The sequence below is a fragment of the Etheostoma cragini genome, chromosome 23, assembly GCF_013103735.1.
Source record: "Etheostoma cragini isolate CJK2018 chromosome 23, CSU_Ecrag_1.0, whole genome shotgun sequence".
Classification (NCBI taxonomy): Eukaryota; Metazoa; Chordata; class Actinopteri; order Perciformes; family Percidae; genus Etheostoma; species Etheostoma cragini.
Genome location: NC_048429.1, coordinates 13,315,986 through 13,343,430, shown reverse-complemented (window position 1 = coordinate 13,343,430; position 27,445 = coordinate 13,315,986). Strand labels below are relative to the sequence as shown.

Sequence of the window (27,445 nt, the reverse complement as noted above, 5' to 3'; positions counted from 1 at the left end):
TTTAACCAGAGAGCAATATTTACATGCACCCTATAGGCAGTTGTGGAATGTAACTAAGTACATTTACTTGTACTGTACTTAAGTAAAAGTTTTTGGTAGTCTTTTCATGCCAATTTCTACTTCTACGCAGCTTTAGTTATTAGTTACTTATCACAAATCAAGATTTGTTGCACACAAAACACATGTAGTTTATAAAACTACCAACACTACACAGGCCTACGCTGAAATGATTAGACTATTAAACACGGTACTGTTAGGATTGTTTCTAAAATGTGAAAATTTTTCTGCATTGATTGCTTTAAGTACATTTCCCTGATGATACTTACATATGTTTTACATTTTCAACAGAGGATTTTTATTTATTTTTACAGTGAAGTATTGTTACTTTTACTTAAGTAATGGATCTGAATACTTTTTCCACCACTGCCTGTAGGTTACATGTTTCCGTCAGTACACCTTACATGGCATTCCTCATCACTAATTACCCTAAAGTAGTACAAAAAGGACTTATTATTATTATTATTATTACTTACAGATTAGTCATTGCAATTGATCACCCTTCTTGTGTGTCCAGTCAAACAGTGATGATCGCCTGTGTCAGTCCGTCGGACCGGGACTTTATGGAGACCTTGAATACTCTTAAGTACGCCAACAGAGCCCGAAACATTAAGAACAAGGTGACGGTGAACCAGGACAGAGCCAGCCAGCAGATCAGCACCCTCAGGACAGAGATAGCGCGACTGCAGATGGAGCTGATGGAGTACAAGACGGTAAGAAGGCAGAAGGAAAGGAGGGAGGATAGAAGAATCTTTAAAAAAATTCAATTAAATTTAACCAGGTAAGCTGTTGAGAACAGGTTCTCATTTGCAACGGCGACCTGGCCGAGAAAACATAAGCATAAGACAACATACGGTTTCACATTCAGTACATTACAAGAATACAGAATACAACAGGCTACACTACGTACAGATTAAGTGGGCATTACAAAGCCGGTGCAAAGTGAAGACAATATACATGAGCAGACAGTCTATAACACTGCTGAGATGTAGTGAGGAGTCAACATACAGTTAGTTCAAGTTAGGGTCTAGTTAGTGATGTAGATTAGTAATAACACAGTAAACATGAATAGACAGTCTATGTAAATGCTGACTGTTGTAGATTAGATAATACTTTATTAATCCGCAATGGGGAAATTCCCTTATTACAGCAGCAGTTTTCTACAGGAAAAAGCTAAACAACAAACATTAAACAAACGTACAACAGTCAAACAACAGACAATGTGCAAAAAGTACTAAATGAATGTAAAGTGGCATGGTATAAAAGATATTGTAAAGTAAAGTGAGGTGGCCATAGTACAAAGAAATATTGCAAAGTAAGTGACATTATTCAATTAAATTGAATATGTAATTAAATAAAATAGCAAAATTAAGTAACCATAATATATATGATGGAATGTGACGTAATGGAAAAATATGAATACAGATAATAAAGGGAAGAGCTGGATATAGAAAATAAGATCAGTGCACATGATATGAGTGGAAAATATATTTTGTTGTATCAATTATCCTGCCTGTTGCTCAGGGGAAGCGTATGGTAGGTGAAGATGGCATTGAGGGCATGAATGACTTGGTCCATGAGAACTCCATGCTGCAAACAGAGAACAACAACCTGAGGGTGCGAGTGAAGGCCATGCAGGAGACCATCGATGCCCAGAGGGCCAGGCTCACACAGATCCTCAGTGACCAGGCCAACCAGGTCCTGGCTAAAGCAGGTGGGCAATAAACTCATGTATACTCCCATAGTGGAGAACTACATTACTTGACTACACTACTTGGCTGTGTGTTCTTAGCCTACAATATAACAACCATGAGACGGCTAGTTTTTTTTGCATATATTCTTGAAAATCACTCTGGATATCAGTACACTCTTGTAAGAAATCAAAAGCGTACACCTATTGTTATAATATAGTTTATTAGAAGTAGTAGTGTTAATGTGGCTAATGCTACTTCCTAACTAATTACTTTAAAATGTACAGAGATGGCAAAAGCACTCCCTTACTGTCCTCAAGTAGGAGTACAGATACTTGCGTTAAAAAATACTCTGGTAAAAGTAGAAGTACTGATTTAAATTCTGTACTCAAGTAAAAGTAACAAAGTACAGGCATGGAAATGTATAAAAGTAAAAGTAGCCTTGCTAATAACAACCAATTTTTATGTAACGCTACCTGGATCACACACATGTAACTAGAGAGCAAGCTGAGAAACTTCAGTGGACATGGAAAAGAAGCTCTTTAAATGCCATTGGCCACATTGTAAATGGATGTCTGCCAATAGGCCTAAAACATCCCATATATGATTGTTGTGACACAGACTGAGACGCCATGTTTAAAAGATTCTGACTGAGTAGCAAGATATGAATTCTATTCTGATTCTGTGAGAATTTGCAGATCCAGTTTCTCTTTTTTAATTTTCCCCTTAACATTTAAAGGAATGTACATGTACTGTATGTGTGTGTGCTCAAATATGGCTTCTGAAAAGAACATAAAGGCTAAAATATGAATTACTAAACAGACAGTAATGAAGATGGCCAGGAGTCATTCTTGATGCCTACTATCTCAAACATCCCTCTCAGATAAGGCCAAGGATGATTGGAAATGTCTTGCTGCTTGTCTGCCCAATCTCTGGGATCTCTGTTTTCTTTATCATCATTTAAATCTAAAGTAACGAGCCAATTTTGTAAAATGTAAGGAGTAGAATGTGCCAATATTCATGTTAAAATGTAAGGAGTAAAAGTATAAAAGTCGGCACAAAAATAAATAGTAAAGTAAAAATATCTGAAAAATCTACTTGAGTACAGTAACAAAGTATTAGTACTTTGTTACTTCCATCTATGAAAATGTATTAAGCTAATAATGTTTTTAGCTACTCAGATTAACATACTGTACATAATTTTTCTCATACACAGTCATTTTGGAACTCTTAATATGTTACCAGATACTTTTTTTTAAATTAGAATGAAATTGTCAGTATTTATCATAATGTTTAATTGTTGGTTGAACACAGAAAGCACAATTAAGTGAATACCACTTAGTTTACTGTTCTAATAAGAGTCTACAGCTATGCTAGCAGCTCTGACTCTGTGGTGCTACAAGCTCAATGCTAATGTCTGTATGCTAACATGCTCACAGCTACAATGTTAAAATGCTGACGTTTAGCAGGTTTGTTTATAGTGTTCACTGTTTTAGTTTAGCATGTTAGCATGATAACAGTTGCACTATAAGCACTAAACACAAAGTACATCTAAGCCTGATGGGGAGAATATTAGTTTTTTACATTACAATTTTGACCTGCTGATGGCACTACATAAAAAGTGACCTGATTCACCAACGCATTTTTTTTTTAAATGGGTGTCACAGAAGTGTTGTAAGAACAAAGATTAGCTTTGTAGGGAAGGTATTGCACGTAACAAAAAAATGTAATTAAACTTCGAAGTCTTCTTGGTCTACATACAAGTCACCATGAATCCATGTAAAAGCTAAAGTCATACCTCTGCTTGTAGGTGAAGGCAGTGAAGAGATCGGGAACATGATTCAGAACTACATCAAAGAGATTGAGGAGCTCAGGTATGGGGTGACCACTTTATTCATTTGTTTTGGTATTTTTCTTCTAATCAGCAGCTATTTCTAACAGTTAAAAACAGTTGTTCATGCTGTGTGACAGTAAGAACTGTTATGTTTCCTACTTGGATTCAGAAGCAGACACTAAGCAAAGGTAGAATCAACTCAGGCAGGTTTATTACGAAAACAAAATGTGCAATAAAATGATAAAAACCCAAGGGGCAGTGGTGGAGAGTGGGCAGACAGATGAATGATGGTGTCTCACACAGGGGGGCCAGGCAAAACCACAGGATATCAGACAAGGGAACACAAAGGGCAGGAAATACTAATCTCACAGAACTATATTTATTATTAGTTATAGGTTTTGTTATTGTTTTTTACATTATCATTATTTTATTATTATAGTTTAGCCGTTGTTACCTCAGAGGTGAACGGATAAACTGGCGAAGACTAAGACGCTGCCGTTGATCAGGTGAGGAGAGCAAGGGAAGCTTAAGAGCCACACACACACACACACACAATCTAGTCAGACATGACAAACAATGACAGACAGAAACAGCAGGGGGGGGAGGAAGTAGAGGGAACAAGATGACTGAGGGGGTGGCACAGCCAGACGATGACAGTAACACTTTCATTTCCCCCCCCCCTCTCAGAGCTAAACTCCTTGAAAGCGAGGCTGTGAACGAGAGCCTCAGGAAGAGTTTGTCCCGGGCCTCCACACGCCCCTCGCTTTACGGCGGCCCCGGCCCTGCCCTACTTGCCCCTGAGAAGGAGGCCAGCGACGTCATTGAGATGGCCAAGAAAAGCCTGGAGAAACTAAAGAAGAAGGAGAGGAAGAAGAAGAAGAGGTATAGTTTATGTCCCTGTTCCCTGCATTAGCACTGCACACCCCGATGTTGCTCTAATGGAAGGAAGGCTGGATTTAGACAAGATGATAGCAACAGCTATTAATGATGATGGCTGTCTGTCGAGGACTGGCACGCTGCAGCACACTGATCCTTGCATTCACAGTGAGGAATTTCATTTGTGATGTGGTCATTTTATTTTTTTAGCAGGATTCTTTAAATCTGTCTTTGTCATCTGCATCTCCATAAGCAGTGTTCCTCATTCAAACACACTGTTTGGGAGAGGCTCTGCACTCGCCCCGCCTTTCTTGCTGCTCTCTCACTTTCTGTTTTTCTCCCATATCCTGTAATATCCCCTCACTTGCCCTAACTTCTGCATCCCGTCTGCCCCTCTCTATCTCCACCTCACCTCGTTACCTCACCATCCACACCTGCCATCCTTTCCTCTGAAGACTGAGGCGATTTGAGGAGAGTCACCACCACGAGGTTGAACATACCAGGTTTGCTACATCCCACCCAGGATTGGGTCAAATCGGAAGCTGGGTCAATTACTAGCAGTGCAAATCATGTCTTTTTGTGCTCAGATTGAAATGCACCAAATAATCAAAATGATTTCAGTTGATTGTTTACATATGTGCCAGCCCAAATCTCCTTTTCTAAGTTCCCTAAAGTGACTAACCTCTTCTGCACCCATAGGTGGTTTACCCTATGAGGGAAGCAGATATTTTAACCTCTTAACCCTCTGTTCTGTCTCTCTTTTCTTCTTCATTGCAAACTGCAAGATGTTAATCTCATCATGAGTGTCCAAACCACACGTGTCAAACTTAAGGCCCGCGGGCCAAAACGGGCCCCTTGCAGAATTTGTTCCAGCCCCATCACAATTTTGCCATGCCAGGTTTTTGTCACTTTTTCATTTTTGTCTTTCTATGATGGCTGAGGAACTTTTTCCTGACTTTTTTAGGGTCAAACAGTCAAAGATATGAAACTTTTTCCTCTGAAATTAACTAAAAACATCATAATAAACAACACATGTCTGGCTTTTGATATAATTCTCTTTTTCCATTGTGGCCCTTACTGAAATTGAGTTTGACAGTCCTGGTCTAAACCTTAAATGGAAGGATGAAAAATGGAGTTGAATTCAAAATATCAGGATTGTTGTCAAAAATAAAATCCTGTTTTTATGATAATGATTTGTAGAATATGGTCAACAAATCTTAGTAGCGTGTGCCGGCCTTCAATATCAGTTTGTAATAATAACTGTTACTGGTATTCACTCAATAATTTTTGTCTTTCACTGTCCCAATAATGTCACACACCATGCAATCACAATGAAATCATTCATTAATCCACTGATTCCACATCTGCTCCTGATCAAGTGTATACTAATTTTCATGTGCACTTTACCCATCTTTGTTGTAATTTGAATTGCTGTTATTTACAAATGGGAGCTGCAGTGTAAGAACTCGGTCTGCAGCTGAGTAACTGTCTTTTCCTCTTTCAGTGTAATCAGAGAGGAAGTGCCGGACAACGAGCACGAGCGGGGCAACGAGGAGGCAGAGGTGGAGAATCACTAGATCAAGCTTTTTAGATTTCTACTTAAAGATCACACGGTTTGTGATTTTACTGTCTTCTTCACACGTACTGTATATACGCGTATATTTCGACAGGAGGTCAGCGACCACGAAGAAGGTGAGGATGCGGATGGAGAGGAGGAGGACTTTGACATGGCGGGAGACGAGACGTCCGACGATTCTGACTCCGACGAACTGGAGGAGAAAGGTAAAATTAGCCGTTGTGTACGGCTTCTTATCTGAAGTCTCGGAAGACAATTGATATGGAAGAGGAGTCAGGATCTGACGATGTGTATTGTGCGCAGAGAACGTCCAGGCCGATCTAGCCAACATCACCTGCGAGATCGCCATCAAGCAGAAGCTGATAGACGAGCTGGAGAACAGCCAGCGGCGTTTGCACACTCTAAAACAGCAGTACGAGCAGAAGCTGGCCATGCTGCACAACAAGATCCGAGACACCCAGCTGGAGAGGGACAAGGTGCTGCATAATATGGGTAAGAGACAAGTTCAAACAGATGCCTGAGTTTAGGGACGGACATTGTAACAGGTCCCTAAACAACTCTCTGAAACAGATAAGATAAGGGAATCTACTCATGTTCAAAGAACAAAACACCAAAAAAGACCAGTGGTGGAAGAAGTATTCAGATCCTTTACTTAAGTACTACTACTTCTGTTACAAGTAAATATCCTGCATTGAAAATGATACTTCAGTAAAAGTATGTAAGTATCATCAGGTAAATGTCCTTTGAGGAATTAAGTAAAGGACCTAATTGACAAAGTGTTTAATTGGCTGATCTGTACTTGTAGGCTGTTATACTTTTGGGTAGTTTAATTTATAATAAAAAAAATGTAATACTTGTGTTTTGCAAAAAATCTGTTTGTAAAGTAACTAGTAAATAAAGCTGTCAGATGAATGTAGTGGAGTAAAAAGTACAACATTTCTGAAATGTAGCGGAGGAGAAGTAGAAAGTGGCATGAAAAGTAAAGAACAAGTAACGGAAATGTGTACTTAAGTACAGTACTTTCATTACATTCCACCACTGCTGAAGACTTAATCGTTTCGTTGTTCATCTTCAGGTTCAGTGGAGACAGGTACGGAGGAGAAGGCCAAGAAGATCAAAGTTGAGTATGAGAGGAAGCTGAGCTCCATGAACAAAGAGCTGCAGAAGCTCCAGTCGGCCCAGAAGGAGCACGCCCGCCTGCTGAAGAACCAGTCGCAGTACGAGAAGCAGCTCAAGAAACTCCAGCTGGATGTGACCGAGATGAAGAAGACCAAGGTAAAGGAATGGGTTGTTTTCCTTTCTAGATTTTTTTACTTTTACACTTGTCATAAACCCAGAACTACAGTTGGTCACGACAAAAACTGGGGAAGCGTCACACGATGCCAACAAAATAATGTATTACAATAAGATATATAAGGTATATTCTATATACTAAATACATTTGATACAAATATAAAAGGAACAACCAAACCATACAAAAACAATTGTAGAGCTTCCGTTGAGCAACCAAGCTTCTCGTCTTGTTTCAGGGCTGAGTTTCTCCTGCTGTTTTGTGTTTATCCACCAGGTGGCGCTGATGCGTCAGATGAAGGAGCAGCAGGAGAGGAACCGAGTCACGGAGTGCAGGAGGAACCGGGAGATCGCCTCTCTGAAGAAAGACCAGCGCAGATCTGAGGTGAGAGAGATGGACACACTCGCAGAGGGCTATACAATTTTAAGTCTATATTTTAACCATAGTCGTATTGCCAAAGTACTTGTGTTTGGTTTATTACACATGAGCAAATACGTAGTCAACGGTGGGGGTTGTGCAAGTATTCGTAATTTTAATTACAATTTCTGCTCCTAATGATCACAAAAACATAATAAACCTTTTGCAACTAAACTGTTAGTTTGTCTTGTGTTTTCAATAACAAAAAAATTAAGGGGCATTTCAAGTGTTTTCACTATTGATATGTTTAAATGTTTCAGATTTTAAGTTTAATAAGTGCAAAATTTTTCCAAAATTCCACTAGTAATCCTTTTCAACATTTGCCAAAATAATCCAGATTATGATTTTTTTCCATAATCGAGCAGCCCTAGTCAAGAGTAGACCCACCTTAACTTGTTTTTATGATACAACCCGTTTACCAACTTCAACTTTCATTTCATCTTGCAGCACCAACTGAAGCAGATGGAGGCCCAAAAAAGACAGCAGGAGTTGATCCTTCGCAGGAAAAATGAAGAGGTGAGACACACAGTCACACAGGGGAGAGTATGGACAATATCAATGGGTTTGCATCCGCTGTTGTTTCCCGCTAATATGCAAAATGTCTCTCTTTTTGTGAACAGGTGACAGCTCTTAGGCGGCAGGTGAGGCCCGTGTCTGGGAAGGTGAGCAGGAAAATCAGCTTACCTGAACCCCTCCAAGAGCCGGCGCACAGAGCCCCCCCAGGAAGGATGAGTACATCCGGAGCGTCTGGAGTCAATGGAGCCAGGTGCGGATTCTGAGCATGTCTGTGTGCGTCGCACAGTTGAGAGTGCATGTTTAAACAGTTTTAAAAGAGCCGTATCTTTCTCCTCAGGAGTTCCCCGGTGCGGATGGGAAGTACCTACCTCAGCAGGACGGCCAGGGCCAAATGGCAGTCACTGGAGAGACGTGTCACTGACATCATCATGCAGAGGATGACCATCTCTAACATGGAGACAGATATGAACAGACTGCTGAAGGTAACGCATGACCTCATTAGATTCAAGATGGGCCGGAAAAATAAAACAATGTAAACTATAGTTCCAAAAACCGAAAGCTTGACAAATGTTTTGTTGTCTTACTATAAATAGCTTTTTTTGTCCCTTATTCTTCTTTTGTTCCTTTCCTTCCTGTCTCCTCTCAATTCCCTTGCCCTAAACCCCGCCACCACTTTAGCAACGGGAGGAGCTGACCAGGCGGAGGGAGCGTGTGTCCAGAAAGAGAGAAAAGATGGCGGTGGAGGGTGCAGACGCCGACCGCTCCCTGGCCTCCCTGAACGAGGAGCTGGAGTCTCTGAGCGCCAATATCGACTATATCAACGACAGCATCGCCGACTGCCAGGCCAACATCATGCAGATGGAGGAGGCCAAGGTGAGGTGGTGGGGAATCCCAGGAATCTCATAGCCTTGGTAGTCATGATGCTTGTGGTTGTAATGCTTAGTAAAGGAAGATAAAGGTGGATAAAAGAGGCGTACAAGGGATCATTGTGCACAGTGATGTGTGTCACTAACTCATTAGCTTTACTTTGCTTGTACTGGACTGTAAAACTCAGTCAAATAAGTGGGAAATAATTGCCCAGTTCAGCACCACTGACCGCCCCTACTAAATGAGCACCAGACATCAAACAGCTTACTTGTTAGAGTAACAATGGCTCAATACAACAAAAACCACAGCCCATTACTACAGCCAAAAGCAGAGGTCCAGCAGCCTAATGATGCACATGAACAGCAGTTAAATTGATAAAATGTCATTACAAATGTGTTATTTGAAGAGCATTTTGTTCTGCATGGCTGCACATATGGCACATCCACTCTGTCAGACACCCATGATTCTCCAGACATACTGTAGTTTTTGATGAACTGTTATTGAGCTTAAAGACTGAGCAATCAGGGTTACAGCAGAATGAAAAGTGGCTTCCAAAATCATGTGGCTGCGGTCACTGGTGCTAAACTGCCTGAGGACTACAGTGTTAGCACTGTTATAATACTGTGTAAGATCATATGTTCAATACCTTTGGGGGCTTTGGATTGTGTTGCTAACTAACAGCTAGTATGAAACAAGTGAGTAACTAAACTAGGGTGCACCATTAAAACTTGAGGAATCAGCTATTAAAGACTTGTAATGTGTAAATTGGAAACATTTATAGTGCTGCTGCCCAATCGAAAGCTTCCTAATACCTGTGTAAATAGGAAGTCCCTGTACCTTTTAGTAGCTGTAGTATAACTTTAAAAAATTACAGTTTTAAAAGACAAATGTAAATAAATTATAAATGTAGCTATATGCATAACAAAATCATGCGTCAGAATTAGTTATACAGTTTACAATGAGAGGGAAATATCTGATTAAGCTAACCTAGTATTGGCCTTTTAGGCTATTAACTAACACTTTTAGTTTGAATTAGCTATATTGTGTTGTGTTATGTATGTGAAATGTAATTTAAAACCATATATGTTGTATGTGTTTTATGTCGTTTATAAAAGCATTTTAATCAAATGTCATGCCCGTAGTGTCATACGTATTCCCACAACTTATTTTACTCAACAATCTAGTTGAGCAAATGCAAGCAAGCTAAGGTTAGCTTTGCAAGTAGTTTTAGTTAGCTACGCAACACCTGGCAGTTGGGTGTGAGTATTTATAAACCTTTGTAGTCATGGTTCTATTAGAACTATCTTTGGAGGTGCTGGTAGGCAGTTTTTGTTATATTTGGAAAGAGCCAGGCCAGTTATTTCCCCTTTTTTCCAGTCTTTGTGATAAGCTAAGCTAAGCTAATTTACCGGCTGCTGGTGGTAGCCTTTTATTTAACAGACAGATATAGTATGTACAGAAGAGTAGTAGCAATATTTTTGTCTAACTCCAAGTAAGAAAGCGAGTAAGTGTATTTCACAAGATAAACTATGGTCAAATAAATTAGGACTGACTGACTTTTTATTTTTTACAATGAATGTGCTTTTTTTTGGCTACAGGAGGAAGGAGACACAGTGGATGTTACTGCGGTGATCAGCTCCTGTAATTTATCAGAAGCGCGCTTCCTTCTGGATCATTTCATGACAATGGCCATCAGTAAGGTACCTCGCTTACTTGCTTAATGTTATTTCAGTCTTAATGTCATCAGTGTGTCTTTGTTTGTGTGTCTTTGACAACAGGCAAATTTGTGTTTTTGTGGAAGAAACTTATTTTACCTGATAAACCCTTTGCTGTTACCTTTATTAAGACTGCTAGCTTTAAGATTGATCATGACACCCCACCCCAGCAAGTTAATCAAGCGATACCCATATATACTCATATATAATATGATATATGGACTGTATGAATTTCATTGCATTGTGATTACTTGTTTATACCGGTGTTTGTTGTGGCAACTTGCATATAATTTGTCTGTTTGTCTTGATCTTGCTTTCGTAGTCATGGTTCCATTATAAGATTAAATTGAATAAGACTTTAAATGGAACAACTTGATTAAATTAGGCTTAAATTAAATTAGATACGATTAGATTTGATGAAACCTAATTGGTCCAGTAAGGAAATGCAATCAACGCTGAGGCAACAAGAACAAGACAAATAGAACACATTAAGGAGTGGAAGTAATTACAAAGGTAAAGATACAGAGAGAGACTACATTAGGTTGGCCTGTTGAGAGATAACAAACAGTAAAAAATAATGTACGACTGTGTCTCCAGTGATAACCCGTCTACTATGCCATCATGTGTTAGGGCCTGCAGGCGGCTCAGAAGGATTCCCAGCTGAAGGTGATGGAGGGCCGGTTGAAGCAGACGGAGATCAACAGCGCCACCCAGAACCAGCTGCTGTTCCACATGCTGAAGGAGAAAGCAGAAATCAACCCGGAGCTGGACGCTCTGTTGGGCAGTGCTCTGCAAGGTGGGAAACAACAACACATCCATACCGGTCCGAGCATGTCAATCACAATCACTTTTTTTCTTGCTGCATTTTATTTTGTAGGCCTCACTTCTTTGTAGATGTGAGAAACAACTGATGCTTGAAATGCAAAAATCAAGGCCTGTAAAATAAAGACCAGCACTTTTTTCATCTTTGGGTTTGATTTTGATTTGATTTGTTTTCTCTGTTGTGTTGGTGTGAATTCAGAGTTAGGTTACCTGTCACCAGGTGAGTACGGGTTGAATAGCAATGTGTTTGAGAGAGCATGGGACATGCACACTACAAGATTTCCTCAACATTTTACCTCTAATTAAAGTCATACAATACATGCAAGCAAACTAAAAAATGTAATCAAATTTATGTTTAGAGCCTTTTTTGTCATGAACTTTTTTATTTTTTTTATATTCAGAAAACATAGCATTCGCAAAGAGTTACAAACAACACACTGGGACATAGGAATGTGGCCCAGGGATTCAGAGCCTTTTTTAAGCTTTGGTCCCATGAGTACATTAAATCTTTAAGTGATGTAACAGCGCATTGTATGGCTCTTTCTCTTTTACATAAAAAAATATATTTAAAGACTAGGGATGTATACACAAAATACATTTCAAGTAAGTTCACAATAGTTTTTACGATTTTAGATTTAAAAATACTTTATTCATCCTACAGTGGGGAAATTCTCTTGTTACAGCAGCATTTTCTACAATAAAAGCAAAACAAACAAACAAGTAAACACACAAACAAACATGTAAACAACAGACATTGAGCAGTCAAATAAAGGTATTGTAAAGTGCAGTTGCCATAGTACAAATAACAATATTGCAGTGTAAGTAAGTGACGTTAAAATTAAATTGAATATGTAATTAAATAACATAGCAAAAGTAAGTAACCATAAAATGAATTATAGTTACCTGCGACCATAAATAATATTGAAAAAGTAATGTGTACTTGTAATGGAAAAATATAAATACAGATAATAATAGTTAGTTAGTTAAAACAAATCCCACATCAAAATTACTGCATAAATAGAGGTCTAGAGTCAAACAAGGGAAATTGTAAAATTTATATCTCAACCGGTTGTAGTCTTTAACTACTTTTACTTGAACTATTTTTAACCGATTCACAATCATTAAATCCCTACTAAAGACCCAAGGTTACTGTCTGACCTTTATTTTTTTATACTTGATGCATTAATGTGCTCATGATAACTATATTTCTAACCTAGATTCAGAAATCTTGTAGCGTGCAAAAACCCGCCCCCATTTAAACACTAACCCAGTTGAAATAACTCTGCCATGTGCATGGTGTGTTGTGTTAAGTTTCCCCTGTTTCCCTGCTAGCACGTCCCTATCACTCGGGTCACTAATTCTAAGCAGCAGTAAAACATTCACGCTGCTGCAGGACTCAGAATTTACAGAACTGTGTACATAGCAGTCTTGTGTGTGTGTGTGTGTGTGTGTGTGTGTGTGTCTTTCTGTGTTTGTGTCCACCTGTCTCTCTGATGCTTTCTCCATTCGTCCTTTACACGGGATGAATACTCCCAACACCTTAGCTTCTAGTAACACTAATGTCCCCCAATTGTCGCCCTTTATGTAAAACTAAACCCAGTGGCCCCTGAGCTGCGGCAGCCGTAAAATCATTGGCGTGTTTTTACCTATATTTACGTATATTTACCTTACTTCAAAATACAATTTGGGAACCCAATTGAGAAATCCTATTTTTCACAGAGAATGGAGATGACAGCAGTAGTGACGAGTCCACCCCCAGTCCAGCTGCAGAGGGCAGGTAAATACAGAAACACATATTCCTTTATTTCATATCAGCAATTCAACAGCACTTATTTTTACCTTGATACTGTTGTACGTATATTATATAAATGCAGAAAATTTGAATTTATGTTTTCATGTGCAATTGATGACTTTAATTATGGCCAGTGTTGGGGAGTAACTAGTAAAAATGTTTCGTAAAACTTTAAAAAACAACTTTATAATTTTGTGGGCATTTTTAGGCCATTATTGGGTTGGAATGACATGTAGCAAAACGCCACATGTCAGAGTCGAACCTGCGGCCGCTGCGTCAAGGAGGGAACCCCTATATATGTTTGCCTGCTCTACCAATTGAGCTAACCTGGCCAAAAGCTTTGCATAATCTAATTACAAAATAAAAGGTACCTGTAATCCGTTACAGTTACTTGGGAAAAAGTGTAACGAAATAACTTACCTTTGAAAACAATTACATTGGGGGTTAAATCTGAATGTTTTCTGGAAAAAGCTAAGCTTTATGTCGAATAGTATAAGTTTGGTTGCTTTGCGATCTTTTTTTGACATTTCCAGCCACAGCTGTTTAGTAAAGTGTGATGCTATTCTGATGCTTTTAATGGGTTCTGCTGGTTGAATTTGCTCATCTTGACAGTTAAATTGCCTTGCAATCTGTCTGAGAGTCGCCACTATGGCGACGGATAAGAACACGTCCCAGTGCTGGGAATGTAAAAAAAAAAAAACAGTTCATAAAATAATCTGAAATAAATTCAAACATAACCGTGAAATGTAAAGGATGTTTGCCAGCGGTCAAAATGCCATCAACATCGAAAATGTCAATTTTGTTCATAATCTTAATTCATGTGTTGAAGGATTTTAAAAGGAGTTCGGCAGTAGTCAGAGGTGAAAACATTTGTAATTCAGAAAAGCAATCAAAAGGTATCAAGTTACATTACTTTGAAGTGATTGTAATAGTTACACTACTGTTACACTTTAAATAGGGTAACTTGTCATCCGTTACCTATTACATCTCCTAAGTTAACCTTCCAACACTGATTATGGCTGCACTCTATTTAGCCGTGACGCTTCCAGGCTCACCAACCTGGCTTTCTGGGACACTCAAATTAAACGAGCCATCGTTAATGTTATTAATTACACCTTTGCTTTCCCCGCTACGACTAGTCAGCATGTCTGCTGCACAGAAAGAGCTTTAAAGTCCAAGCAGTGTGTTTTGATTCCACAGCACACAGGTGTTCTGAATTCTGGCTAATTAGGCCGCTGCTAAGTCCTGTGGAGAGGCCCAATTAGGCCGCATAATTGTGTGTTTGTGTATGTGTGTGTGTCTGTGTCTGTGTGTGTCTGTCTTTCTAAAAGCATAGGTGGAATTTACAGGGGGGATGGGGGTTACAACCCTCTCCCCCACCCAATTATGCCCAGTAAAACCTATAACCTAAAAAATATTTGCGACATAACTTGATGCAGAAAGGGCCCAAATGGCAGAAAAATTTACCAGGATGCAGGTAATGAAGTGTTTGATATTCAAAAAAATAAATTTAAATCTAAATTTCAATATGCTCAAAAGTGGAGATCTCAACCCACCCAATGTTGAACCTAAAGTCACACCCTTGGCTGAAAGCAATGGGTGTGACACAATATAATACACAGATATTGTATATGTTTTAAAGTATCTTGTTTTGATAGAAACCGTTTTTAGTGTCTTACATAATTCCCATCTTCTTAATACATTACTTATTTTACTTAGAACTAGTATATGTACGGGTGAGAAAAGAACTGTATGTATTTACATTTTACATCTCTTAGTTTTTGAGCCATGTAAATGCAACGTCTCTCAAAACAGCTAATTTTGTAAAGACAGAATTGTAATCAGTTTGGTGGTTCTTTCATGTACACCACAATCAGGTCAACATTTCAAGTTGTCCAGTATTTAGAATTATTACCAAAGATTTGCAGCAACTTCAGCTCTTATTTCTCAACATGGTACACATCATACCTGCTTAACATGAGAATGTTAGTGATTGAAAATCCCTCCCTTTGTTTCAGCACGCTGGCATCAGATCTAATGAAGTTATGTGGGGAATCCAGACCGAGAAGCAAGGTATACTGTACTGTGAATGGTACGGAGCCCCCCTAAAACTAAACCGTGCTCACCGAACACAAATCTATTCCTTGGTTTCATAAACTGTATGCACGGATTCCTAATCTGTGCTCTCAGTTTTTATAAACGAGAGCAAAGATATTCACAGATTCACACTTCCGGGATCAGTCACTCTAATCCATTACTCGCAAAATTATATTAAATCACAAATGGCGCATCTTTCATAACGAAGTAAGGTTAACAATGAGCTGCATATTCATTTTTAACAAAACGATCCGTCCTCCAACTTGGAGAAATAACATTGGTCTTTAGTAGCAGCCTGCGGTGCTTAGGGACCGTCTAGAAACTACAACACCGACACAAAAATATGAAATAATTAAATCATTAAATAAGGTTAGGGTTAATCTCCAAACTTATTTTTTTAAGTAACTTCTGTAGTACAACTAGAAGAAGAAAATTTATAATTGAGGTATGTTTGGAGACATTACCTTATTTAATCATTAAATGAATTCAATTTTTGTGTCGGTGTAGTTTATAGACGGTTCCTAAGCACCACCGGCTGCTCCTAGGTCGGAGGACCTTACTACGTTAGGAAAGATGCATCATCTGTGATTTAATATCATTTTGCAATAGAGTAATTGATCCCAGAAGTTTGTATCTGTGACTATCTTTCTAACGTTGCTGACATTTATAAAACAGAGAGCACAGATTATTAATCTGTGCATATAGTTTATTATACTGAGGGAATAGATTTGTATTATGTACGGTTTAGGTTTTTGACCCCAGGGGGGCTCCGTAGAATGGCAATGTTATGTACTGTAAAAAAGTTTCCATGTCCGATATAATGTAGACAGTCAATTGACTTATTTTCCTTCATACAACTTCAACTTTTCTCGTCCCACAGTAGTTATTTTTAGGACTGGGAACAATTACTAACTGGTCCATTGACTTGTGAGTCGACAGAATATTGAGCCAAACAATTTTGGTCCCTCAGGCTCGGAGACGAACCACCACCCAGATGGAGCTGCTGTATGCTGGCAGTGGGGATCCGTCTTGTGAATCTCCCACTGGAGACTTCTCTGTCCCTCTACTGCCGCTCTCAGAGCGCCTCGAAGGCTCGGCAGACATGCAGGGCGACGCGCTTGGTCAAACCCCTGACCGAGAGCAAACTGTTTCCCCATCTGCTCTGTCTGCCAGGCCAGTTGGCATGTAAGTGTTGGGGACAACATTTCTCAGCGGTAGACCGACCCAAGTTATTTCGCTCTGTCTGAAATGTTGAATATTTATTAAAAGTGGGTGGATCATTATCGTAAGTAATCATTCAGTCCTGTGTAAAGTATTGAAGACCCTCCTGGAGTGTTATTCAGTACTGTACTGAAGTACAAAATGACTCCTGTCACCTTTACTGTCGGCAGTTCTGGATCAAGGTCTCCTACAGGGACTGAGAGGAGGCTGCTGGAGCGTTCGCCGCTCAGCCGAAGGAAGGTGCAAGAGAAAGGAGCCACGGCGACACACATCCCAGCACCCACACACACACACACACTTGCGCTTAACACAGCAGAAGCTAAAGCGAAAGGCAGTGACCACAAATCAATGTAAGTGAGAACAGGCGTCAATAGCAATGTTTCTCTTTAACGCTGAAAATATCCTTTCAGCTGTGTTAGTGTTAATATTCAAAGCTCCCATGAAAGACAGTCAACGATTTTGGAATGTGCAGCTTGTGCAGCTGAAGTTTTACTTCATGTTACTTTGTTTTCTCGTTCAGGTTGGAGGACGCATCTGTATTTGAAGGCCATAGGTAATGTTCATGTCTTAAAGGTCCCATATTGTAAAAGGTGTCTTTTTTTTATTATAAAGTAGGTTGTGGTGCTACACAAATTCTGTGAAAGTATTCAAATGCTCAATCCACAGAGAAATGCACACAGCGGGAATTTGGAAACTGTGCCTTTAAACAAGTTGTCGGGACTTTTGGACCGTTGTGATGTCACAACTATACAATATATAGATAGAAAGAGACGCTATAGTGTTGTTACAGTCATTCCCCGGCTGCAATGACGGTGAAGAGATTTCGAGAGCAGACATGCGAAAGACCCAGAAACGCTGACCAATCAGAGCCAATTGGGCTTTTTTGCAATGGGGGCTTAAAGAGACAGGCGCTAAAATGGAGCGTTTCAGACAGAGGATATGAAAATAAAAGCACGTAAAGCATTAAAGCATGTAAACAGGTTCTAGTATAATCCCAAAAATTAAAGTATGGCCCTAAAAATGAGCATGATATAGGACTGAAAATCCATTGAGCTTCTTCTTTTTAAATATAAAAAGTAAAGGTATCTCTGTTATAAACTCTGTTATTTGTATGTATTACATCCACTGTAGTAGCACTAGTCACTTGGTATAGCTTTCATCATGTCATGTGTATTGTAGAGGTGTGATCAACCCTGTAATGGCCCCAAAGAACAACCGTGGGGCCAAACTTCAGTGTGTCTACGTAGCCGAGGGGCACACCAAACCTGTTCTCTGCGTAGATGCCACAGATGATCTGCTCTTCACAGGATCCAAAGGTCAAAAACAGAATTGTTTGCAACGCAGGAAACACATTGCTTTCTTCTTTCTTTTGGGTCTGTTCTCTAACATGTGTTTCATGTTTTCAGACCGTACATGTAAAGTCTGGAACTTGGTGACAGGTCAGGAGATCATGTCTCTTGCAGATCATCCCAGCAGTGTCGTCTCAGTCAGGTACTAGTATGCAGCAATAGTACAAGCTAAATAGCAGTAATGGTACATGGAGTGCTGTTGATGAATTATTTTGTCTGTTTTCCCCGAAGGTATACTTCTAGTCTCGTCTTTACTGTTTCCACCGCTTACATCAAAGTGTGGGACATACGAGACTCCGCCAAGTGTATCCGCACACTCACGTAAGTTTATTTATTTCTCTGTTATCACATTGTCTCTGTTTAATTCCCTAATTAAATATGGATTTTGCCCTGTTTTTGTGGATGTCAGGTCATCAGGCCAGGTGGGTTCAGGGGATATCTGTTCCTCTGTCAGGAGTTTATCCATCCCACCGGGTGAGAGTCAGATCAACCAGATCGCTCTCAACCCTTCTGGCACCTTCCTTTATGCTGCCGCTGGCAATGCTGTGCGCATGTGGGACCTCCGCAAGTAAGTCAAAACACATATAAGGGTTGAAGCTGTACAAAGCATTTAACAGACAGAAACACAGAAGAGATTGAATCGTCTTTTCTTTCCTTTCTTTCTTTAGGTTTGTGTCCACGGGGAAGCTGACTGGCCATTTGGGACCTGTCATGTGTCTGACTGTTGACAAATTAGGTAATGGACAAGACGTAGTCCTCACTGGCTCCAAAGACCATCATATTAAAGTAAGAGACACTTGCCTGTTAATGCATTCCCATTTTTCTCTGTGTGTCCAATAAACCAAACAAGGATTTGATGCATGGTGGGCATATCTGTGTTTGTTTTTCCAGATGTTTGAGGTGGCAGAAGGTGCTCAGGGCAGCATCAGCTCTAGCCAAACGTTTGATCCTGCTCATCAGGACGGTGTGGAGTCTCTGACCGTGCACGGAGATGTTTTCTACAGCGGCTCCAGAGACTACTACATCAAGAAATGGGACTTAGGCAGTAAACAGCTGCTACAGGTACGCTGACACCAGAGCAGCATAGTGGAGCCAGAAGATTTTTTCCCTCCATATTTCAACTCACATGAGCTGATAAGAAACTGAGTAACTCAAACTGAATAATCTGAGATACAAAACAAACTCTGCACAAACTAACTGGCTGTCGTTTCCTCTGTTAGCAGTCTGTCAGTGCCCAGGCAGACTGGGTTAGCGCTCTGGGCGTTGTGCCAGGCTCCCCGGTGCTGCTTAGCGGCTGCAGAGGAGGGCTGCTGCGCCTCTGGCACGCCGACTCGCTAGCACCCCTCGGTGAGGTCCGGGGACACGATAGTCCCATCAACGGCCTTGCAACCAACAGCAGCCAACTGTTCACTGCCTCAGAGTGAGTCACAAAACATGCTCATTTCAATTGTTGTGCTTTTTCCCATTACTGACAAGTGTACAGTGATTTGACTCTTATCAAACATACTGAATCGTAAAAACAGTATTTACAAGCCAGTAGTGCTAATCATTACCTGTTTTAAGTTAACCTTTGTGTGTGTGTGTGTGTGTGTGTGTGTGTGTGTGTGTGTGTGTGTGTGTGTGTGTGTGTGTGTGTGTGTGTGTGTGTGTGTGTGTGTGTGTGTGTGTGGTTGGCAGTGACCGCACAGTGAAGATTTGGGAAGCCAAAGGATCTCTGGAGGAAGGAGTCCACTGACACCCGCATCCTCAGCATCACAGAATGGAACTGAAATTAAGGATCGTCTGCTGACCTTTACCCAATCAAAAACTAGAAATCAACCATGACTTGATGAATTGTTGAATGGGAGCCCAAAGGAGTGCTGGGTACCTGAAAGTGTGGGTCCCAGTTTTCAAAAGAATTCTACTGATCCTTCAAAGATGCTGCACAGGGATCAGTTTCAGGGAAGTCTAATTAGATGCGACACTCTTTCAAGCTGAGTGTGTTTACTGATATTTTACGTCAAAACACATCACAATGGAGCCTCTTAAGCCTCCTGTAGAGCTCCAGGGACTACATAAGAGCCGCGGTGAACAGCATTTTAATCGGGCTGAGAGTCTCTCTCCTGTGCTTTCTACATTCCTCTCCCCACTTCAGCACTAGACAACATGAAAACCTTCCAAAGTGAATTTTGCCGGAGCTCCTGAGAAAAAAAAACACACAAAACGGGTTTTGGTAAAATACTTTGCTTCCTCGCACTAATTGCTGATTGCTGAAAGAGACTGTGTCCCAAGACAAGACATGGAGATCTCCTCCTGATCACCAGCAGTCTATCCTGTGTGATGTGTGTTTGCGTGTGTGTGTATGTGTGATTTCTGTAAGAAAGGACCAAATACATACTGAAACTGCACATGGTGTTATTCTTCAGCTGTTACTGCCAAACCCTGTAGTGCAGTGAATATCAACCTTTTTGAGTCGCGGCCCATCAGAATAATCCGATTGGTGTTCCAGGATGTCCTGATGTAGAAATTAAACACTAAATATAACACATGAAAGGTACTCAACTCACACAGTAATGTAGAAACCATTTTTAATTTAACCATTATGATTATGTATTTTGTCCCATACAACCATTAAGCAGCCCCAGGAAATGATCTTGTGTCCCCCAGGTTGAGAATAACTGCTCTAGTGGATCACGAGAGGCCTCTAAATAAAACCTACTGCGCTCCTTTGACAGGGTCCTTACACATTTTCCAGTTTTAATTTCTGTATTTATTCTGGTGATTTAGTTAGTGTTAAGTCAATGGTTATTAAATCCACTGCTGGCCGATATTAAGTCTCTATAGAACTGTGTGTATCATGGCTGAATGACAGTATTCCTACATACTCGTATTACCAAAGCAGAGAGCAGTAACTACAGAAAGTTGGATAAAGTTAGCTTGAAGTTCGCATGCAGCAAACTGTTTCTTTTAGCTTTCTTGTCCATTGACACAGATGACCTAGTCCACTTAATTAATCTATGATTCAGTTCATTTGAAAATGTGATTAAGTGTTAGCTTTACCACATAAAATCATGTCAAATGTCTTTAGTTTTGGAGGCTGAGACAAGAGTCATAGATACCTAACTAGCTAAGAGGCTAGTTAGCGTTTAGCCAGATAAGTTTAACTGGTGTTTTCTTGCTTTCTCCAGTATGATCAGATTTAGCTGCTGCCTTAGTAATTTGGTACAATAAACTCAATTGCTATGATGTTAAAGATTTTCAAAAGCTGATTTTAAATGCGGGGAAACACATGGGAAAATATGGGTGAATTTGCATACATCAGCTAGCTAGCGTGGACTCAGGTTGTTTTTTTGTGATTTCTAGGGCATAATGATTTTGTAGCTGGTTAAACAGAATTCAAGTAGTCAAATTGTGGTGTTAACTCAGTTTTGACCCATGTAGCGTCTGCAGTTTTGCTTTGTCAGGCAGCATAGTAAGTCTGAGCTTTCCAAGAAAATCCTACAGTTATCCTACAGTTAAACCCTGCTTGTATCTGTAAATCAACCCAGGCAGAGTAGCTGTTACATCCAGATTCAAATAGAACAATGTTGATCCAAACTAACAACAGCTTCAGTATATCAGTCAGCGATTTGCTCAGAAGTAGCAGCTGGGATTCTGGTTTCAGTATTGATTCCTTTAGGCATTTGTAGCCTTAAATGGTGTTTTAGTTTCCTCTGTTCATGAAAGCATGCTCCCCTCTGGCAAGGAAACATTTTCTTACTTCTTTTTTTGATTTGATTTTGATTCTTCAAATGAAAAGGTTACTCACTGAGTGTTCACTTTCTCTAACCTTTAGTAGCAGTGCAACACTTTTATTGCTGCAGTACGACTCATCTGATGGAATTAAGCACCTTGTAATTTCTAATTCATGTGACATGACATGTACTTTGTGAAACCATCTACTGCTAAAAGACGTGTGTGTATGTGTGTGTGTTTTTAAATCCAAATGATGCATTAAGTTCTCATTCTGTTCTCCATGCACAGTACTGTTCACTTCTGCTGTCGTAGTGTATGTAAACTGCACACATGCTGCAGTTAACCATAAACATCATTCAATCTTTTAAATGTGAGGTCAACAACGCTACTATTTATTAATTGTTTCATTGAGTTTACATTTTTGCTGTTGTGTCTTCCTTAACGATCAGAGATTTTGAACTCATTTTCATCTAATGCCTGACAATGGATTGCACAAAATATATGGGATTAAATTCTGAATAATCAGAAGTGTATTATCAGTGCCTATATAAAAAATTCTGAACTTCTGGTAGTGACTGTAGAATCACTACATGATGAAGGCAGACTGTCCCTTATTACAAATGTCAGGAGTATCCTTTCAATTTATTGAGAAACACTTGCTGCTGTGGTTTGGATATTGGAGGTACGTTAGCATTAGCAATGCTAAAGTCAATGGGACTAAAATGATTGCACTGAAAACATCTAATTTATCGGTTATATGGAGTTGAAGAGATTTGTTACAGAAACAGGTTTTCAGTCCCGTTGACCTGTACTTGGAATATCCCCCCCCCCCAAAAAAAATAAAAAATATCAGCTGTAAATATTCCAAATTCATAATGAATCAAATCAAAAATCCTAATTAATCTAATTGTGGCATCTTATTTTGAAATTTGACTGTGAATCTGCCCATGTGTAAATATGTGATTTTTTTTTTTCTCTTCCTGCTGATTCTCTTGTGCACAATTTCAAGTGATTGAAATATCATGTGCAGTGTGAAAATACATTTTAAAATAAAGAAAATGTTTTACAAGTGTTACGTCTCTATATTTTGCATTTTTTATTACCATGTATTAATACTTCATGACCACATGGTGGTAGTACTGTATAATGACCTGATGAACTGGGTAATTCTGGCAACATTTGTTTTTGTGAGCGTTGTGTTTTCCTGGCAAATATTTAAATGAAGCAGTCTGATCATATGACATGGTCAATGAAAACAGCTGCAGCTGGTCTGTTTCACATTTTCTTATTTTAATCTGTTTTATTTGTGTTTGTGGCTCAGTGGTTACCTCTAAGCATCCCCCAAATGTGGTTTGATAATGAAGGAAAATCATAACAAAAGCCTCACTGTGGATACATAATACAGTATATAATAACTCAAAAGTATTTACATAATTTCTGGATCTTTTCTGCCCTGAGTAAATCATTTATCTTGTTTCATTCCTCCTTTTAATTATAACTTCAGGCAGAAACATTGTACTCTGTGACTTACTCCAGTGAAGTAAACACCAACAGACATAGGTAAAAAAGGGGTAAGAAACTCCCCCAGAAGACACAAATTAATGTGAACAATGATGGAAGGCTCAATATTCAATGTTCAGCTGTTCTGAGAGCAGCAGACTGTTAATTGGCCTCTCAGGATTGGAGCTTTGATCTGTGTGCAGTGTTAAAATTCCACTTTATTCTAATGTACTTTATACCATTCTAACAAGTGCTTTTGGATGGCATAACACACCCTTACGATGCATCTCTCAACCTGATTAAGTGAACTTATTTCTTTTTTCTGCAGGAAACTGATTATTTCTTATTTTGATAAGTGTTATTGACTTGCATGAATGTCATCATGTCAACATTGCCAGCTTGGAAATTAAATTGCCATGTTGTCTTTAATACCCATATGATTTAAAGTCCCAGCCAGTGCATATAATATAATAGAGCTAGCATGCCAACTCAACATTTAGTTTTTTTTTGTAGTTATGTGTTAGGTGACTTAGGTTTACTTATTATCTATTTAAGTACTTTAAAACGTTAATATATTGTTAAATTTAAATAATTTTCTGTTTAAAAAAACTCTATAAAAGAGCCTTGCTTTGATGTCATTTTTCAGTTTTTTAAGAATCAGAATCGTTTTAAAAGTACCGGTTTGGCATCGTCATCGTGAAAATCCACACAATAGCCAACCCTACTTGCACTAAAGTTAAAGATTTAACTTGTTAATGTGACAAATCGAATCCTGGCACATTAGTTTACGAACCCGATGATCAAGTTCTACCACAAATCAATCAATCAATGATTTCTCAGACAGAAAGTGTGGGCCGAGAGTTCCACTTTCACTTTAACTGTAGCATAATCTATGATCAGTTCAGATAATATATCCTCTTCTAATCTGTTCAGTGAACACATTGATTGGTAATGTGTGTCTGCTTACTCCGGATGCTCTTGTTTCACAGATTAATCCGTCTGAGTAATGGGATTTGTACAGCTGTATGTGCTTTTTATTTACTGAGGGATTCAAATCAATACAGTTCATTTCTATGTGAATCGGCCTTGGATGAGATTTAGCCGTGTGTGTGTGTGTGTGTGTGTGTGTTTGCCAAGCTCCCTTCAATATTGGTGCCAAAAAATTAGATGAAATGCTGAAAGAAAGCATGCATTCGTCAAATATATAATGATGTACTCTATGCTTTGAACCATCTTTTCAGTATTGTATTCCCATTATTTTTCGGCCTTTAGTTGGTGCGTTAGAAACTTTTACTGAGCATTGCATTGTTTTTCCCTTTGGTAAAATCATGAAATTCATATGGGCATCATTAGGAGCGAGCATTTTTTTTTTCTGATATTCAGAATCTATTTGCTTCAACCTGCTGTGCAAAAAACACACTTAATTAGCATTTCTTTGACAGTCATAGGGAAACACACTCAAAGACAGAATTTGTGGGAGAAGACATGGCTGAGGCAGGAACAGAAACAAGGAAAATGGATATAGATAAGGTGTGGGGGGAAAACGGGCCGAGACAACCAAGTGGCAGTTAAAGAATTTTTTTCTGAGAGGGAAATGAGGCTCAGGAGGACAGGGTCAATATTCACCAACCCGGCTCCTATCTCTGAGCGTCCAAAGAGTGAATCCTCCGGCTAAAAATACCAGCGCTGCTGCTTTATGACCGGGACTGATGAGCCGTGATACTGCTGCTTGGTCTCTTAATGCTGCTGCAAAAATCAACCTTGTCCCTTCTCAGCGGATCTCAGTTATCAGGCAAAACAGATGGGGAAGAACAACATTTTTAATGTATCGGTAAAAGCATTTTAGCATGAAATTAGTGGGCAGTGCCTTTGAAGAAATTTCATTTACTGAATCAGGTTGAGTTTTTCTGTCTCAACTTAGAGAGAAGAGATGGAGGTGGAGATCGACACCAAGCAGTGAACGGGTGGGAAATGACAGGGAGAGACGTTAGCTGATAGTGACAGCCATGGTGAGAGGGTCAAGTGTGTGCTCTTGTATATATTTGACAGAAGGAAGCTCTCCACATTGAATAATCGCTGTGAAAATGCAGGGATTTCAAGTGGCTACGTGACTATTAAAGCAGACGAGCTCTCCAGTTGAACTCTGTGTAGTGCAGAGTAAATGAGAACATGAGAGCTCCTAACTACCTGGGACTTCAACACAACAGGGAATTTAGTTGTGGCTAAGCAGAGAGGGAAAGATAGGACATTTGTTTCTTCACCATGCTGTCACAAGTATTGTTGCAAGTCAGATCTGGCTAAATGTTCTCTAAATTAGACCAATCTAGTAGCTAGGTCAAGGACATATCTGTAACTTACAGTATATGACCGAGATCTTAAGTCACACATTAGCGGCACAGATCTAGGGATGGCGATGCTGTCGATCCACCACTTTGCTCCAGATTAAAATGTCTTGACTATTGAATAAACTGCCGTGACATTTTGTAGATGTCCAATCATTCATGATCAAAATATCCAAGGCAAACACATTCCCACCTGCCTCAACTGTAGGCTATACTTTCTGTGTGGTTCAAATTAGCAAGTGTTAGCGTGCTAACACGCTAAACTAAGATGGTGGACATGGTAAAATGCCCTGCTAAACATTAGCATGTTAGCTGTTTCAATGTTAGCACGTTGACATAACTTATAAGCATTTAGCTCGACATATTTCACACCATTTTTGTCGAGCTAGGTGTCCAAAAGAAGCGTGCGCCTATATATGACACTTCTTTGCTGCATTTTCCCAGTTTGGGATGGTTGGGAGGATTTTTCTCTAGCTTCTACAACAGCATTATCAAATGAGAGCCAACACTAGCTTTAAATCCTAAGGTTGGTTAAACTGGGGAAAAAATGATCTAAAAAAGAAAGCTAAATTTAGTTTTTTTTCTCCACCAGATCGCTTTATCATTTTTTGCAAAACGTCCAAAGTAAAACGCACTGATGATCAACATAGTGGTAACAGTATTTTCTCAATTAAAACATACATTTTTAAACATAGAATGTAGTAATGTGCCTGGATTTCTTTCTGTTTTTGTTTATTAAAGAGTTAGATGTAGAAGTAAATACAGTTTAGGTCAAACTTATACCTAAATATTTTTTGGAAATATCACTTTTTCCCTTTTTGAAATCCCAATTTATCAAATCAAATATAACTTCAACAGTATGTGAAAGGCCAAAAAAAATTACTAAGTTCGTAAAACATTGTACACGATGAACATACAAACATTAGTTGTGGATGTAATAGTTGTAGGTAGGTCTATGATGTATATGATGTGCCATGTGATGGCATTCATGAGAATAACCATGATAACAATCGTGGTTTCTATGTAATAATTATGCAGCAATTTAATGGTAACAAATGGCTTCATGTTTTCTGCATGTTTAGGGATTCAGTAGCTGAATTATGATTAGTTGGGAATTACCATTTTCACGGCATTGACTTACAAATGTGTGTGCATGTGTGTGTTGTGTAAATGCATCTTTAACCCCTTTCTGCCTGTCCGAATTTACACGCCTCTCTTTAATGGTTAATAAGTTCTCATGGGAACGTCACAGAACTGTATATGATGAAGACACTAAATGTTTAAGCGCAAATTACTTCATTTATTGCTCTTCATGGAAATATAGGACGGGGAATACAACTCTGACTTGTTTTACAGTGAACAGTGCGTTTTACAGAATTAATTAGAAAACTCTTTACATCTTACATTTTCTGCTTCCGACACTCATTATCCATGTGTATGAAATTTCCGGTTGACATGTCAAAGCACTATGGTTTTACAGGGCAATAGTGAGGAGTGTACCTCTGCTTTGTTTTGTGTGCCAAACCTATCCAAACAGTTAAAATTTGCTTTTAAAAAGACAGAATCTACAATCAAAATTCACACATTTGGAGCTTTAATTGCTAATCATTTTAAGAACCACATCTGTATGGTAGAGGCCTTAGTTTTGGTGAATGAGAAACTTGTCTAACTGAGAGCACGGTTCCCCAAACGGTACCTGTTTTTCCACAACGTGTTTTCATGAATTGTTTTTGATGAATTGCAAGCATTAAATCGTCACCAACACGGT

At 39.3% G+C, this 27,445-nt stretch overlaps 1 protein-coding gene and 2 long non-coding RNA genes across 7 annotated transcripts in view; 2 read left to right on the top strand and 1 right to left on the bottom strand.

Moving 5' to 3' along the window:
* The window catches only part of LOC117938961 (kinesin-like protein KIF21A), a 41,973-nt gene extending 21,852 nt beyond the window's left edge, over positions 1-20,121 (top strand). Inside the window, exons 8-38 of one of the 5 annotated variants that reach the window (XM_034863953.1) lie at positions 575-770; positions 1,582-1,771; positions 3,559-3,622; positions 4,270-4,464; positions 4,914-4,961; positions 5,963-6,020; positions 6,129-6,240; positions 6,338-6,526; positions 7,110-7,309; positions 7,602-7,709; positions 8,190-8,258; positions 8,363-8,508; positions 8,596-8,740; positions 8,937-9,131; positions 10,724-10,825; positions 11,471-11,636; positions 11,862-11,882; positions 13,382-13,439; positions 15,473-15,527; positions 16,522-16,736; positions 16,943-17,122; positions 17,293-17,325; positions 17,952-18,088; positions 18,179-18,263; positions 18,353-18,442; positions 18,531-18,689; positions 18,790-18,907; positions 19,013-19,183; positions 19,345-19,541; positions 19,799-19,954; positions 20,001-20,121. In XM_034863953.1, coding sequence (XP_034719844.1) covers positions 575-770; positions 1,582-1,771; positions 3,559-3,622; positions 4,270-4,464; positions 4,914-4,961; positions 5,963-6,020; positions 6,129-6,240; positions 6,338-6,526; positions 7,110-7,309; positions 7,602-7,709; positions 8,190-8,258; positions 8,363-8,508; positions 8,596-8,740; positions 8,937-9,131; positions 10,724-10,825; positions 11,471-11,636; positions 11,862-11,882; positions 13,382-13,439; positions 15,473-15,527; positions 16,522-16,736; positions 16,943-17,122; positions 17,293-17,325; positions 17,952-18,088; positions 18,179-18,263; positions 18,353-18,442; positions 18,531-18,689; positions 18,790-18,907; positions 19,013-19,183; positions 19,345-19,541; positions 19,799-19,856 — 3,760 coding nt within the window. In that variant the 3' untranslated portion in view covers positions 19,857-19,954; positions 20,001-20,121. Of the gene's footprint in view, positions 1-574; positions 771-1,581; positions 1,772-3,558; positions 3,623-4,269; positions 4,465-4,913; positions 4,962-5,962; positions 6,021-6,128; positions 6,241-6,337; positions 6,527-7,109; positions 7,310-7,601; positions 7,710-8,189; positions 8,259-8,362; positions 8,509-8,595; positions 8,741-8,936; positions 9,132-10,723; positions 10,826-11,470; positions 11,637-11,861; positions 11,883-13,381; positions 13,440-15,472; positions 15,528-16,521; positions 16,737-16,942; positions 17,123-17,292; positions 17,326-17,951; positions 18,089-18,178; positions 18,264-18,352; positions 18,443-18,530; positions 18,690-18,789; positions 18,908-19,012; positions 19,184-19,341; positions 19,542-19,798; positions 19,955-20,000 lie in introns of all 5 variants that reach the window. The other 4 variants (XM_034863952.1, XM_034863956.1, XM_034863954.1 and 1 more) reach the window with 4 other exon arrangements.
* LOC117938966 lies at positions 380-24,047 on the bottom strand. Its single transcript, XR_004655506.1, has 3 exons — positions 23,830-24,047; positions 2,874-2,880; positions 380-390 (listed from the first exon to the last, which is right to left on the bottom strand). It is a non-coding gene; the product is annotated as an uncharacterized LOC117938966 (long non-coding RNA).
* On the top strand, positions 20,275-26,199 carry LOC117938967. The gene is made up of 3 exons (XR_004655507.1): positions 20,275-22,587; positions 25,914-25,916; positions 26,190-26,199. It is a non-coding gene; the product is annotated as an uncharacterized LOC117938967 (long non-coding RNA).
* The last annotated feature ends 1,246 nt before the right edge of the window (positions 26,200-27,445 follow it).